This window comes from Corvus hawaiiensis, chromosome 2, assembly GCF_020740725.1.
Source record: "Corvus hawaiiensis isolate bCorHaw1 chromosome 2, bCorHaw1.pri.cur, whole genome shotgun sequence".
Lineage (NCBI taxonomy): Eukaryota > Metazoa > Chordata > Aves > Passeriformes > Corvidae > Corvus > Corvus hawaiiensis.
The window spans coordinates 11,503,665-11,518,163 of NC_063214.1; the positions used below are offsets into that span (position 1 = coordinate 11,503,665).

Genomic DNA, 14,499 nt, shown 5'->3' on the forward strand with positions numbered 1-14,499 from the left:
GCTAAAGCTTAATAACCTTAAGAGTAGTTTCTCCCTGACAGGAATGACTTTCCCAAAGGGAGAAGTGGGAGGTTAAGTGTGAACTTTGTAATAAAAGAGTAGGTATTTTATATATGAAATTAGCATTAAATATACCTGATTTTAAACAGTTTAATTTAGTTGATATGGAGGTCCCACAACCTGCATTTCGCTAAGTTGTGCAGGTTCTAGTCCTCTGCTTTAGTGTAGTTTTTTTTTATGGGAGAAAAAATTAAATGTGTTCTGCAAATAAATATAGGAAATAACATAGAAATAAAAGTCAAAGGAAGTTTTGTAGTGGGATTGATATCTGTAAAATCTGAGTTTCTTGATGCTATAGTTACTTTATTCATGGTGCAGTGGAGAATAATTATGTATCAGTTCTTTGGCCATATATGTAGTACATCTATGTAGATTTTATTAAACAAGTAGAATTATTTAGTGTCTCCTGCAGTAGGATTTTCCCCCCTTTATTTTGCTCATGGTGGCTTCAATGTAAAGAAGTTTAGTTAGATCTCCTTATCAATTGTACAATTATCTTTTGTCTGTAGAAGGTTGACACGAACTTTTTAAACTTTTTTTTTTTTAAATTAGTGATGAATTTATTCTCAGCATGTCAGATCTGAAAATGGCATTTAAATCCTTGGTATTACTAGCAACCCTGTATAAAATGTCCCGAGTGCATTATAGGCAGTTGTGTTATCCCTGCACTAAGTTGTGGTGGGTGGCTTGGGGTTTTTTGTGTGTTTTTTCTTTTCACTCCTTTGGAAAGAAAACACACACAAGCTTCCCCATGTGTTTAATTTTCAATGTCAGGAAATTGCCACTGAGGAAATGAAGGCTTTTAAGAACAAACTCACCACTGTGTTATATTTTCTGGTACTGACAACCTACTATGGCAGTGGAATAGTAAGCTAGATTCTCTTGGAGTCTGTGTTTAATTAGATTTAAGAGTAATCTCATTAATAGAAGTATTTGGTTTTGCTGTCACTCACTGTGCTGTACAACCTTACTGAAGAAATGAGGGACAATGGAAAGGGATATGAATCAAACCTGCAAGAGCATACATTGCCCATAGCTGATGGTCAAACTGAGAAGAGTAGGTCTTGAGTTGTACATTCCAAGGTGAATTTCAGGATTGTCTTCTCTTTTCTAGAGGGCTGAAGTGCAGACCCAGGTTCCTTAGAGTTACACAGCATGACTAAGTCAGTTATCAAGAAGCACCAACTGCTGTGGGAAAAATAGATTTTTAAAATTTTTTTTAACATCATTGGGTGTCTGGTCAGTTCCTCACTGGCAACAAAGTTGAGAGCCCTTGGCCACCCTTTGTTGTTTTAGTTAGACTGAAAACACATTATGAGATAAAGGCATCTTTGTCAACTTTTCATCATATTGGAGGACTTACAAGGCAAGAACTGAACACCTACAGCAGAACAAAAGCCTAAAGCAGTGTGATCATGGAGCCCTCTCCAGGCCCCCAGAGATCTAGTGAAAGCTTCTGGAAGAAACCCACACTTTCCTTGTAATGTGCTTGCCTGTAATTATTTGGATTCTAGACTTAAAAGCCTAGTGCACTTAAAAGGCCAAGTCTCAGGGCCCTGTGTTAGTAAACGCTGTCGTGCAAGGGAGTATGAAAGAGCAATGACTTGTGAGGAGAGAATGGAAGGGCGGGCACAGGATGGAACACCTTCCTCAGTGATGGCTTTGACCATCACCGCTCCCTTCTGCAAAAGAACTCTTATTAGCAGTTCTCAGTGGCTACGCTGAGTTGCTGACAGGATCTTGTCTCTCAAATTGGACTCCCTTTATTATCCCACATAGGTATAATTACATGAATTAATTATCACTCACCCTTACTGTTCCTTACTGCTTAACTACCTGTGTGTTTGGAACTCGGGATGTTATGAGTCACTGAACTTTGCAGTCCCACCAAGTTAAAGCATCCAAACTGGGAATGAGAGAGTCACAGACAAATACCAGGGCTGCTTTTTATGCCACAGAAAAACCTGCAGCCATTTACAAAGGCTGTTGAATGTATTCCTTGCGTAAAGATACATCAGATGTGTTCTGTGAGCTTGACTGACTGCATTTGTTTGACGTGGTTACTTAGTTAAGGGGTAAAATGAAAATGTTAATGTGTACCATAACAGCCAGTGATTAGCATGAATTGTTAACTGGCTCTTCCAAAAGTGACAGTGGTCATAAGTGGGGTGAGAGTTGCATCCTGGATGGTAGGAGGCATAAGGAAACCTGGTTTGTATTATTACAAAATGCAACATTTTGACAGCTGCAAAAATATTAATGGATTTGCATAAAATCTACTTCATCTTTTAAATAAAGACTGACTTGCACAATCAGTGTTACTCACAATGCTTGCCTTTTTGTCTGTTCAAAATGGCATGTGCAAGCACCTGCAAATGTAGTATTTTCACATCAACAGTGATGCAAGCTTAATCTGATCCATTTGCAAAGGTGGTTTTAATATTTTGACTTTCTTTTCCTTCCTGCAATCTGTGAAGAGAAAGTGCTTAAACAATAGGCTTGCAATGTACAGATGCACACTTTTTAATCTAAGGTAATTTTAATGTTCCACTTGCTAGAGTAAATCCTAGGCATTGTGCTTAAAGAAAAACGAAAGAAGTTGAGTAGTACTTTCAAATATTTTCACTTTATTGATTTCTCCAGAAACCTTTTTATTCCCATTTGAAGTAATTTTGTGTATTTCCATCTTATGGCTGCACAGCAGAACTGTTGGATTGCTAAGAATGTATCCATTTTCTTGTTATTATTGAAGGAACTTGAAGAACCCAGGGTTAAAGGAAGCAGCTGAATGTAGAGATGTATTTTGGAAGTTGTGTTGTGTTCCAATGAAACAGCTGTCAGGACAAATTCTCTCCCTCCCTTCTTTTGAAAACTCAGTTATTTTTCATTAAAACTGAATTATTAGTCTTTGCAATTGCACATTCCGTAGCCAAAACAAAAGATTTCAAGCCCTTTTATAAGGGCATAGTACAGTGTAACTGTTTTGTGTGGCATTTCATAATTTGAGGATTGTAGACTTCATGGCTTCTGGCTTTTTATATCTTCCTGTTCTTAGTTTGAGCCTTTGCATATGTTTCAAAAGTCATTCAGTCAGCCCTTTCCAGTAAGGTAGAGTTTAGATTCAGCTGTACCTAAATCCTTTTGAAGTGGTGTTTATAAAACATTTCTTACTGTTCCATTCTAGAGACTCTGAAAAGTTTATGGGGTAATTTGTTTTGGAGCTTCACTGTCCCTACTTTTTAGACTCCTAGTGTCTTGCCTAAATTCCTTTTGCTTCAGGTTAAGTCCTTTACTCCTTGTGTGTCCCCTGTGGAAATTATAGTAAACTTCATTCCTTTTATCTCAAAGTGTTGTGTGCTCGAAGACAGTGTATTATAAGACTTCTCTCAGATCTAAATGAAACAGCCTAAATTCCTTCCAAGTATTTGGATGCATTTCCTATACCTACTGTCATTTTTTTTTTTTTCTTCTCCTCTAGACCTTCTTTAGTCTGCTTTTTTTCTGAGCTCTGGCACTTGAAACAGTAATGAAGACATCACCTTAGTTCTAAAGAAAAATAGGTGAATCTCTATAAATATCCATGTAGTACTCTGACAGAAGTGTAACACTTCCTATTTTCTTCAGTGCTGCGATGATGTGAATTGCAGATTGAACATGAGTCGGCTGTAGCTCCTGGAGCCTTCTTGGCACAAGTCCTAGTCAGTCCTCATTCTCTAGCTGTTCACTTATTGTTTCTGTGAGGAGAATTTGACAGTGGCTTCTTCTGTCACCTTACCTGACTCAGCCATCGCTATGATTCTTCATTACATTTCCTTCTATTTCAGGGATTACTTGTGTCATCTCCATCCAGGTTCCTGGGAGTTTGGCCAGCTTGGTATGTCAAGGTCCCTGCTTCAAAATGTCAGGAGTCTTGTACCTTGAGGTCGTCTTCTCATCTTACAGATTCACTTGTTGCTTTGTGTCATGATTACCTCTCCCCATCGGTGTGAGAGTTGTCAGTTTAAGGTGTTATAATCGTAGGATGTTGTAAATGCAGCTGAGATGGGGAAGCTGTGGGATAGTGGTGGCTAATATTTACAAGCTCCTGCACCAGTACAGCAGTTTGACCTGGCTGAATAGCTGGAGGGGTGCTGGGTGCTCTCTTCCCATCCAGTTTAAACCAAAATTGGCATATACAGCCCCCTAAATTCTTTTAAATCTTCATGTTGGGAGCCTGAGACCACTGTGAATTTAACATCACAGAATAGGTGGCAGTATATAGGATCTTGCATAGCCCTGCTTGTAATAAATAAACCAGATGTAGTCTCAACTTTCTTTTTTACATCTTTATATTCTTGATGTGTTGAAATTGGAATCTTGCTGCTGGATTTTAATACTTGGCACCACTCCGTTGAACCCATTAAGGCTGCCCTTTCATTTTTTCTCTTCCTGTTCCAGTTGTTGCATCACAGTGGATGTTCTACTGCCTGTCCCTGAGTTCAATTGCTGCTTCTGATCTGTCCCTCATGCTGAGTTTCCCAGCCTACTTAAGTTTGAAGTTTCTACTCTGCCTCCTCCTCATATAAGTACCGAGTCAACAACACAGTAATTACTTTAATGACCTAGGCAATAACCAAGTAAGAACCATTTATTTAGATGATGATAGAAACTTCCTAAGTAAACAGATTAATAAGTGCTTAGGAAAAAAGGAAGATCTATGGGGATAGATACAGTGAGTGCATTTATTATACATACACTATTATATTTGCCACAAATTTCAATATAAAATTTAAAATTGCTTTGCAGAATTACAAACGATGTCAAACTCTCTGAATCTAACGTATCAGGACACATAATTTTATAATAATATTGTAAACCAAGAATACATTTCTTTGTAAAACAAGTGATTAATTATGAATGCTAATTTTGTTTGAATAAACACGAATGCACTAAGCCAGACTGTGTTGGTGAGCAGTTTCTTCACTCATATAGAACTTTTTCATAAGCAAACTTTATTTACTAGTCATGGCCTGGTTAAGAATGTTTACATTTTCTAAGGCTATTTGACATTACAGTAATAAGTACCTTTATGAGGATGAGCCAGTGAGAACTGAAGTGTTCTGTGGGCTAAATGAGAGGAGTGTTACAAAACTGCTAAATGTAAATTAAAGTCAGGTAACTAAATTTGGACAAGTGGCATTATTCTTACACCTTTCTGAAATGCATCCTTCAGCCTATCACAGAAAAAACTTGTGTGTCTGAGAAACTTTGAGTAAAAGTAATCTTTTTCTTCAAACTCACACTCAGAGAAGTCTGTTGGTCAGATAGGAAACTTCAGTAGCTCAGTTTCATGAATGAGTACTACTGTTAATAGCTGTAACATTAACATCCCCATGCAAGAATTTATAAAACATGAAGATATTTTAAAACAAAAACAAGAAAAAAAACCTTCTTGAACTTCATGTATTGTATGTACTCTTGTATAATCTGTAACCATCTGACAGGAATACAAACTGTGCAGACAAGGTAGCATATATATAAATGTATATATTTATTCTTGGTTTTATAGATAGAAGGGTTTAGTCTCAGACTGTTACCCTTCTTTTATGACTTCTATTGAAGTCTTCTTTAGCGTCTTATGATTTAGGATTCAAGTCGTATGTGAGGTGTTGCAGCTTAATGAGTTACTGTGTCAGCTGAGATGCTGAAAAAGACCTTGAACCTGCTCCAAGTACAGCAAGCATGAGCTAAAATACATTATCTTAAATCTCAAAACCATTTTTATTTTACATTTCCTGTGAACTAAAAGCTTGCGTGAAGTAGATTACCATGGATTAGATGATATTTATAAATGTAGTTTTTGACATAAATTATGCTAGGTAAACCCTCTGTGACATGAATTGATTGCACCACTCCCATGTAGTGGTAGTATCTGGCAGCAGGTCTTCACACTATTGTCTTTTTTTCATGCAGAGCAGGAGCGATGTATTAAGAGAATATTTCTGAAGAGAATCCTATAGGGTCTACTACAAAACCCTAGCATGCCAAAACAAACTCTTTTGGCTCATCTGCTTTTGGAAAGCAAACAGTAATAAAAGATTTTGGGTTTTAATATTAAAATTATGTAATCACTGGTAATATGAATGGTAATAAACTTCTAAACACATAGGGTGGCGGTATAGATTAATGAAAATTAGAGACCTAGGGAGGTGCAAAGAAGTTGAATATTTTAATGGAAGTGTGAGTTGGAGTTGATCCAGATAGATTTTTATATAATGGGGGAGGTTTTGTTAAATACATAATTTTCACCTACATTAAGAGTTCTTTCCTAGAAAATATTGTCCATATAGGGAAACTGACTTCTTAATCTAATTTCCTTTATTGTCATATAAAAATTTCATCACTCTTACCTGACTAGAGAATAGCTCAAGGAACATTCCTCTCCATAAGGAAGTGACCAGAGTAATCCTGTACTTGTCCATCAACATGTGTGGCTGCTGGGTTGTGACCACTATTGCTACTTTGAGAAATGCAGCTTGGCTCCAGGGGAGATGAGGTGCTGTGTGTGGCTCCTTGTAAATGCGCAGAAAATACAACACAAGCACCACATTTTAGAGCATAATAGGTAGTGTGTGTGTGTGGTGAGGGGATCCTCATATCTCTGTCAACCTTTCTAGTCTCCTCCTTCTCTGAGGCTGTAGGACAGAGCCAGGTTTGCCTGTGACTCAGGCTGAGGTGGTATTTTTGCCCAAATTATGTTGTTCTCAGCATGGCAGCTTATTTATCAAAACTTCTCTCGGGGAGACTTCTGCTGGTGGTGGTTGTAATTGCTTCAGTACTTCTGAAGGAGAATTTCAGGCATCTGAGTTGAAGCACCCTTCTGTTATGCTGGAAGATCTGAGCTGACTGTAGAAGGCCTAAGAATAAAATTAGGAAGTGCTGCTTTTATAGTAATAGTGTTTTTCCGTACTTCTAGATCATGACAGATTGCCCAGTGCACTCTGCAGGTAAGAGTGCTTCCTTTAAAGGCCCACTAAATAAAATAGAAATTCAACCATTATTTGTAGGAAGCAGGGCTGAGTTTAAAACTAGGTTTTGAAGATGCTGGTGTTAACAGAAAAGTTTCTTTACAACTTCTTTCTGGTTTCAGCTTTCTGCCAGGACAAGTCATCCCATTTTCTGTTCATGCATGGCTGTGGCAATGATTCTTGTATATTGAGTTCAGTATTTTGTTCTGATCCAATGAGAAACGTCCCAAAAAAAGAAAGCTCAGGGAAACAGGGGATGCTACAGTCTCTACAGTGAGCCAGCCCATGCAGGAGAGAAGTCCGCACCTAGACAGACAAGCTCTTTGGGGTAATTGGGTTGGCCTGTGGAAGGAGAAATGCTGACAAACCTCTTGTCTCTCTTTGTGAGCAATTGCCAGTTTCAAATCTGTATCTCTTTCTCCTAGAGCCTTTCAGCTTCTGATGGCCAAACCCCAGGCTGGAGACAAGTGCCTTTCGTAACTCTTTGGGTAAACTTTGCATTGGAAGAGGGAGACTCAAACCAGCCCATGCTCCCTGTGCGTGTCTGTCTGGTATTGCACGCAAAAGTCTCTTTTGCACTTTTCCTCTCTGTCTGTCTGACTTGGAAAACGAGACTTTTGACCCTAGAAATGGTGACAGTAACCTTGACTTTTCTGAAGGTCATGTGCAGATGATGGACATTCCTGTAGGCTCTAGCTGCTCTAAAAGCTTGGCTGTACCTGATAGGGACATAATTTGTGTTGTGGTGTGTAGTAGGATCCCACCTGAATCAGAAGCAGGGGTGTTGTTGCTGCCCTCAGGAAATAAGTTTATGCGGGATGTCAGTATTTGATCCTTTAGATAAGAAGAGGTGGTAAAGAAAGCAGAAGTAGGGCTGTTTTCAGTCAGTAAATACAGTCCATCCAGCATTCCCCATGTATCCAAGTATGGATTCTCAATTTGTCTCCAGTATTTGTTTTCATGTTGAGATGCAATACTTCCAGTACATGAAATTGGATTTAAATATGTTCAGAAAAGGAATGCACAGACCGGATAGAAAATAATTAGGTTGAATAAGGAACTCTCCCGCTTGTTATGAAGCTGTGTGAAATATTTGGCTCACCAGGGTACAGAAATACTTGTAGAATTTGGGGCTGTGTTGGGAAAACTCCGTTACATTGTTTCTTCATGAGGAGAAAAATTAACTATGCTCGATTAAGGTGTCCTTTTTAAGTAAGGTCCTCTTCATTATGTGTTCCCTGAAGCAACTGATCTCAGTAGCTGAAGTAATGGATTTAAGTGTATTGCTTTAAGAAGGCTTTCAGAAAACATGGATTCCTAAATTTGTCCCATAGCTTTGTGACACTTAAGAGTATTAGGAGCAGGGAGAACTACAGCCCATCATATCAAGAGCAAGCTGCTGAGGTTTTTATCTGGCTTGGAGGCAGAAGGGAGCTGTTAGCAGGGTTAGTGGTTGGAAGAGCATAGTGCACAGGAGGGATGGACTGGAATGGTGCTCAGCAATCCACGTGGGCTCTCTCCTCTACAGTAAGACTTACCTTTCATTCTGTTTCACTTTTAATTTTGAGAAAGATAGTTTTGCTTTTCAGATGTGATTGATCTCACTGGAGATGATAAAGATGATCTTCAGAGGGCAATTGCCTTGAGTTTGGAGGAATCAAACAGGGCATTCAGGGAGACTGGAATAACAGATGAGGAACAAGCCATTAGCAGGTAAACAACCAACTTATATAAAGCAGAAATTAAATTAAAGAGTTGGAGATTGGCCTGTATTGCTTTTTAAACTTTTAACAAAGAATAACTTGTTTACTTTTACTTGTGCTACTGATATGCCTGGCTTCAGGATGTTGCTTTAATGTATTGTATGTTCTACACTGGAAAATAGTCTATTATGTGTGGACTAAGATTTAATAGTATGTTTCATATTGATATATTTGTTTAAATATGGAGGAAGTGGATGGAGATAGAGAATATGTGGTCATATTTAAATAGGACCTAAACCCCAAAGCTTCTCTTGTGTACCAGGTAAAAAGCAACAAAACCAAAATATAATTAAGAAGCTAATAAATACTTTATCCTGTTTTTTGCAGTGTTCTTTTTACAATAACGTTTTCTTCCCTCTGTGCAAAGGCTGAGATTGAGGGACTGGGTATTAATATTATGGCTTGAGTATACTAAGAGCAGCTGCTCTATTTTAGCAGATGATGAATGTTATTGACCTATTTAACAAATAAGATTTATAAGCTTTGAGTGAAGTTCTGGATTTAAAGTTTTATAAACTTAATTCTCTCAATTTGGGTGTGATAAGAGTCTTTGAGTTAACTTTTGATCAGATTTTATGATAACTTTTTTGTACAGTTTGTTTTTTGGTAATGTTGATACAATTATGAAATGTTTGGGACTTGAACTAAGCCTGGGTGTAGGGTTGTGTGGGAGGGATGTTGTTTCTTTTTTCCATCTGTAACTGGCCTTGGGAGGAATGTTGAGTTTTTCATTTGTGGCTGGCCTTGTTCTAAGGGAAACAGGCAATGATTTGATCCTTGATAGGACGCAAAGTACTGCCTCCTTGTAAAAGACCAATTTCATAGAAAAATAATTTAGATGGTGGAGATTAACCACAATTACTCTTTTTCTCAGTTCATTGTGTTTGACAGGCTAAATGACTAATTAGAAAATTCCGTCTCTGAGAATATGGATATTTTATTGCTTTATTTATATTACTTTATCAACAGTAATTTTCTTTTTCCTTTTGAAAAATAAATGTGCTAATTGTAAGAATAAACATACCCTTCCACCCCCCCCATCTATGATAAAAGCCATCTTGTTATATGAATTTAAGATAACATATTTTAGGAGGAAAAGGTAGGATGAGAGGGATTTATATTCTCATTAATAAGTGTAAGAAGTGTTTTAGGGGTTGCTTTTTTCTAAGACCTTGGTATGTGCATCTGTACAGGAGGATGGTGGAAGTTCTCTCCAGTCTTTTTTTCAGAAGGTCAGCTCTCACTTGTTCTTTTTTGAAGGTCAGAATTGTCATAATTACAGAATTGTGATTTAGGCAGGCACTCAGAAAGATGGACCTATTTCTGGGGATGGAAAATTTTTTCCCTCTTCTTCCTTTCCCAAGCCTTGACTGCTTGTGCTGTGCTCAATTCTTGGGAGCCTTGAAGATTTAGGATATTTGCTGAAGACTTTGTTTTTCAATTTTGAAACTAAAAACTTCTCTTTGGTCTTATCTGCTTAGCCCATAACTTAGCCCATAAATGCTTTCTACTTAAATTACAGTGTATATTTTTCTGGCTGCAAGAAATAACAAAGTATGCCTTTTTTTCTATGTGTACAAAGGCATGTAGACAAACTGCTTGGTTATTTGCAAAGAAAATGTTGGTCTTGTGAAATAGAGACTTGCATCTAATGGCAAAATTGCGCACAGTAATATGTGCAATGTCAAGTGAAGAGCTTATTGCAGGTCATAATCCCCTTGGTGCGCTGCACCACATTTTCTATGCTTCCTGGAGCGTTCTTTGGACCATTTGTTGCACAAATACATTTCACAAAGCCATACAAAAATATTCACTGAAGGATCCTTAGTATTTCATGACACAAGGAATGGAGTGGGACTTGGTGAATGGATGGAGAGATGAGGGAGGATCTTGAAGGTTTTGGCAGTATTGAGACATTAGATCAACTCAGTAACGTGGAAGCACTCTGAGCTGATGGCAAATTATGTCAGTGTTGAACAAATATAGAAAGTTCAGAATTCTTGATCCGAACTTTTCAATCAGTTTCGTTAAGGACAGAATTTCAGACTGGTTTTATTACAACCCCCCCCCAAAAAACCCCCACAAAACAAAACAAAAAAACCCCCGCTTTGTAGTTAATACACCGCAGAAGAATGTTGGCATTCCAATAGAAAGTGCAGGATCTGTGCAGAACTTCTCAAAACAAAAAGTAGAACACTGTGTTTGTAAACAAGTCAAGCTACAGCTAGATGCTTTTGATTTTCTAGATAAAACAAGAAGCAGAAATCAAATAGGAGGTCAATAATAAGCAAATTGTAACTGTGGAAATATTTCATTTTTAAAAATTCCGGCCATGTGCATATTTAAATAGTTTTTGGTGTGGAGAATATTTTTTCAAAGGTATTCATAGTGGTTTGGAACCTAATTTGCACAGATTTTGTTAGGGTTTCCAAGTGAGAATTAATGGAATTTCTCGACTTGTGTAATTAATGTTGTAATGCATGTAGAATTTGTGTTCCTGAATGTAATTGCTTTAGGCTGCATAATGAGGACAGATCTGATTACTGTGTAGGTTTTGAGAGGAGTGCATCTGAAATGTTCAAGCGTCCGAGCTGAACATCTCGTACATGGCACGCTTAAAGTCTTTTCCTGTTTCCTCTTTACATCTCCCAGAGAAATGTGCATGCTCAATGTACTTCCTGTTGTGAGAAAGTGTCTTCTGTTTATATTACTTTTCCTGAATTGAAGGAGTCTGAAACTGGCCAAATAGGGCTTCACTAAGGAAGGCAGTGAGATATTACTGGAAGGAGAAGTCAGCTGGCCTGTGTTGTGCCTGCAGTAATGCCCATATAAAAATGAGTCCAGGCTGTCAGGGCATAAAGGATGCACAATCCCTGGGCTTTTTTTTAAATCACAGTCACTGAAACTGCTAGGAACTCTGCACTGTGGTTAAGCATTGTGTGTGTAGATCCAAGGTGGGATTGTGGAATGTTGTAGAGTCAGGGATATATTCCTGGATGTCCAGCTGTAAGACAGTTGCAGTACAAATAGCTTCCCATGCTCTTTTAGCTGAGTAACCTGACAGAGTGGGCTTTTCTGCAGCATGTTGAGTGGGCTTCCTCAGAGTGGTTTGACTGAATCTTTGTGCTGTGGACTCGCCTTGCCCTGGGGTTTTTGCTTAGGTGAGCCCTGTGCTGTTCTGCAAAGCTGCTTGGATGTGCCCATCTTGTTACAGAGAAATAAAAAACTGCTTTCAAGTCTCATGCCGAGGCTGGCACTAACTAACCCTTGCTACAGCGTTTCGCTCCAAACAAGATTCCAGCCTCAGAGGTGGGGGAGGCATAGGTCCCGTGAGTCCGGGGGGATGCCAAGCCCTGCACGTAGCTGATGGCTGTGTGCTGGAGACTGTCCCCGAGGGTCACCAAGTGGGGCTTCAGCTCTGTCATCAGAATTGCTAAATCCTTGTAATAACTCTCTGGAAGGATGCTCATTTCGTCAAGCAGTGTAAGATTCTTGATCCAGGTGATGTCCCAAATTGTGGCTCTATGAATGTAAGACAGTGAGCATTTTATATGAGATATCTCACTGTGCTAGTAAATACATTTATTTATGTAGCTTTTGAGCCGATCATTAGGTTCCTATTTACTGTGCTCCCTACACTTTATTTCACTTTTCATTTTTGATTTAACTGCATCACAGCTATCATTATATCTGAAAATTAATTCAGCACATAGAATGTGCAGTTATTGCTTGTGCTCTCTGAGGACAGATAATATTATGAGTAGAATTAAGGAAAAAATACTATGACGCCTTCGGAATCAAATATTTTATTAACACATGGAAACACATTTCAGGTCGAGCTAGAGATAAGTAAATCTCTTACCTGCTAAAGAAACACAGATTCAAATACAAGAAAGAAATTTTAGTAGGTAATTAAGCTGATGAATGGTAATACTCATGGAGTCAAGGAACTGTTTCAGTTTGAGAATGTTTATTTTTCTGAACTTGAATCTTGAAATACCTTGAAATATTCTTGAGCTTGTGGGGGGAACAAAAAAAGGGAAGTTTGACTGTTACCATGAAACCCAATGGTGTGAAGTAGGTATTGTAGTCCTGTTACAAAATCATTTAAATTTATTCCAGTCTGTCAATCTTCCTGTCAGTTTTAAAGGTCCCTTCAATTTAATTTAAACAAGATTTTAAGCAATTCTACATGCATGAGAAATTATTTGAACTATGTATGATATTTTTTAATTGATTTTTAATGTCCTCAATGACAACTTCTGCTCTCAAAGCAAAGATACACTGGTCATCTAACACTTTTGAAGGACTGTATTGGTGAAAAGGGAAATGAATTTGATGGTTTCTTTACATTTTGGGGTTTTCTTAATAGAAAACACTATCAGAAAAGACTCTTAGAACAATCAGAGTCAGGTTCCATCCCTGTGCACTGTTTGAAGAGACGTCAGAACAGAAAGTCTTAGTGGATTATGTGCCTGTCCTTTCAATGCTGTTTACAAGGTGGTGTAAAAAACTAAATTGGTTAATCCTTAGGAAATTACCAGTTTTATGTTCTTTCTGAGACAGATGCATACAAAAATGGTATTTGTATCAAATGGTCTCTCAAATTTAGAATGCCTCTCTTTTACTGTATTTTTTCCAAAATAAGTATCAATGACAAATTAGTATGTTCCCCAGGGCAGTTATCTGCAGTAAATTAATCTGATGCTTCACAGGTCTTGGTAAGATAGCTTTTCTTTCTTTAACAGGAACATAGCTTGAAATAAAGGTGTAGTTAGGAAACTGAGGGATTATGGGGTGGGGGGTTGTCCACTTCTATGTTTTTTCTAAGATGTTCAAACTTTATCCTTTAGGAGCTCCCTTTACAGACTAACCTAAGCCTGGCCTTTCTTTTGTGTTTAGTGAGTCTAGAACTGAAAGGGGGCAACTCTTCATGCTGCTCAGACTGCCTAGACGCTTGTGATGCAGCTTGTGAAATCCTGTGCTTGGTGTTGGAGAGCAGCTCAGCATTTTTTTTTGTTTCAGAGTTGGACTGGATGGCTGGGGACAGTGACTACTGTGTCAGTAGTGCACACACCTGGCTCTTGTCCTATGAGTTAGAGCCACTGTTACATGACCTCAGTGCATCCACCTCCATCTTGCTATATAGAATATACCTGGCCACAAAAGTGTACTTTGTTGCCAGGCTGGGCATGCATGCTGATACAGAAATAATGTGTTGAGTGAAGCTTGAGTTGGAGAGCTTCACACCCATCAGGTTTTACTGTCATGTGGAATACGGATATTCAGCATAAATCGCATAGGAACAGTTTCCAGCAAAGAAAGTGGACATTGAAGCATACAAATTAGAGTGTTGGGTGGCATTTGAAAAATTGCAGGGAGATGTCTCTCCATGGCTCATAAAGTAATTACTTGCCATGTGAAGGGATTAGCCACAGTTGCATGAGTTGCAAAAGTGGAAACTAAGAAAACTGCGGTCATTTTTGAAAGTTGCCTAGCTAGCTTTGGCTTCCTGTCAGTAAGTGGAAGATTGGCGACTTTCTGCTTTGCACAGCAATAAAAGCATTTGTAGATGAAAGCACTGTACTATTAGCGCTGCCCAAAATTTATCCATCCTGTTTGAATCTGGTTCTTAAATAATTGATGACTTGTAGACATGGCTCTTGTAA

General features: G+C 38.3%; 1 protein-coding gene and 1 long non-coding RNA gene across 3 annotated transcripts in view; both read left to right on the top strand.

The window, feature by feature from the left end:
- The window catches only part of USP25 (ubiquitin specific peptidase 25), an 88,975-nt gene that overhangs the window by 22,202 nt on the left and 52,274 nt on the right, over nucleotides 1-14,499 (top strand). For both annotated transcript variants that reach the window (XM_048293582.1, XM_048293583.1), the window contains exon 4: nucleotides 8,657-8,780. In XM_048293582.1, the coding sequence (XP_048149539.1) occupies nucleotides 8,657-8,780 (124 nt within the window). The remainder of the gene's footprint in view (nucleotides 1-8,656; nucleotides 8,781-14,499) is intronic.
- On the top strand, nucleotides 3,791-4,996 carry LOC125321189. The gene is made up of 2 exons (XR_007201477.1): nucleotides 3,791-3,934; nucleotides 4,498-4,996. It is a non-coding gene; the product is annotated as an uncharacterized LOC125321189 (long non-coding RNA).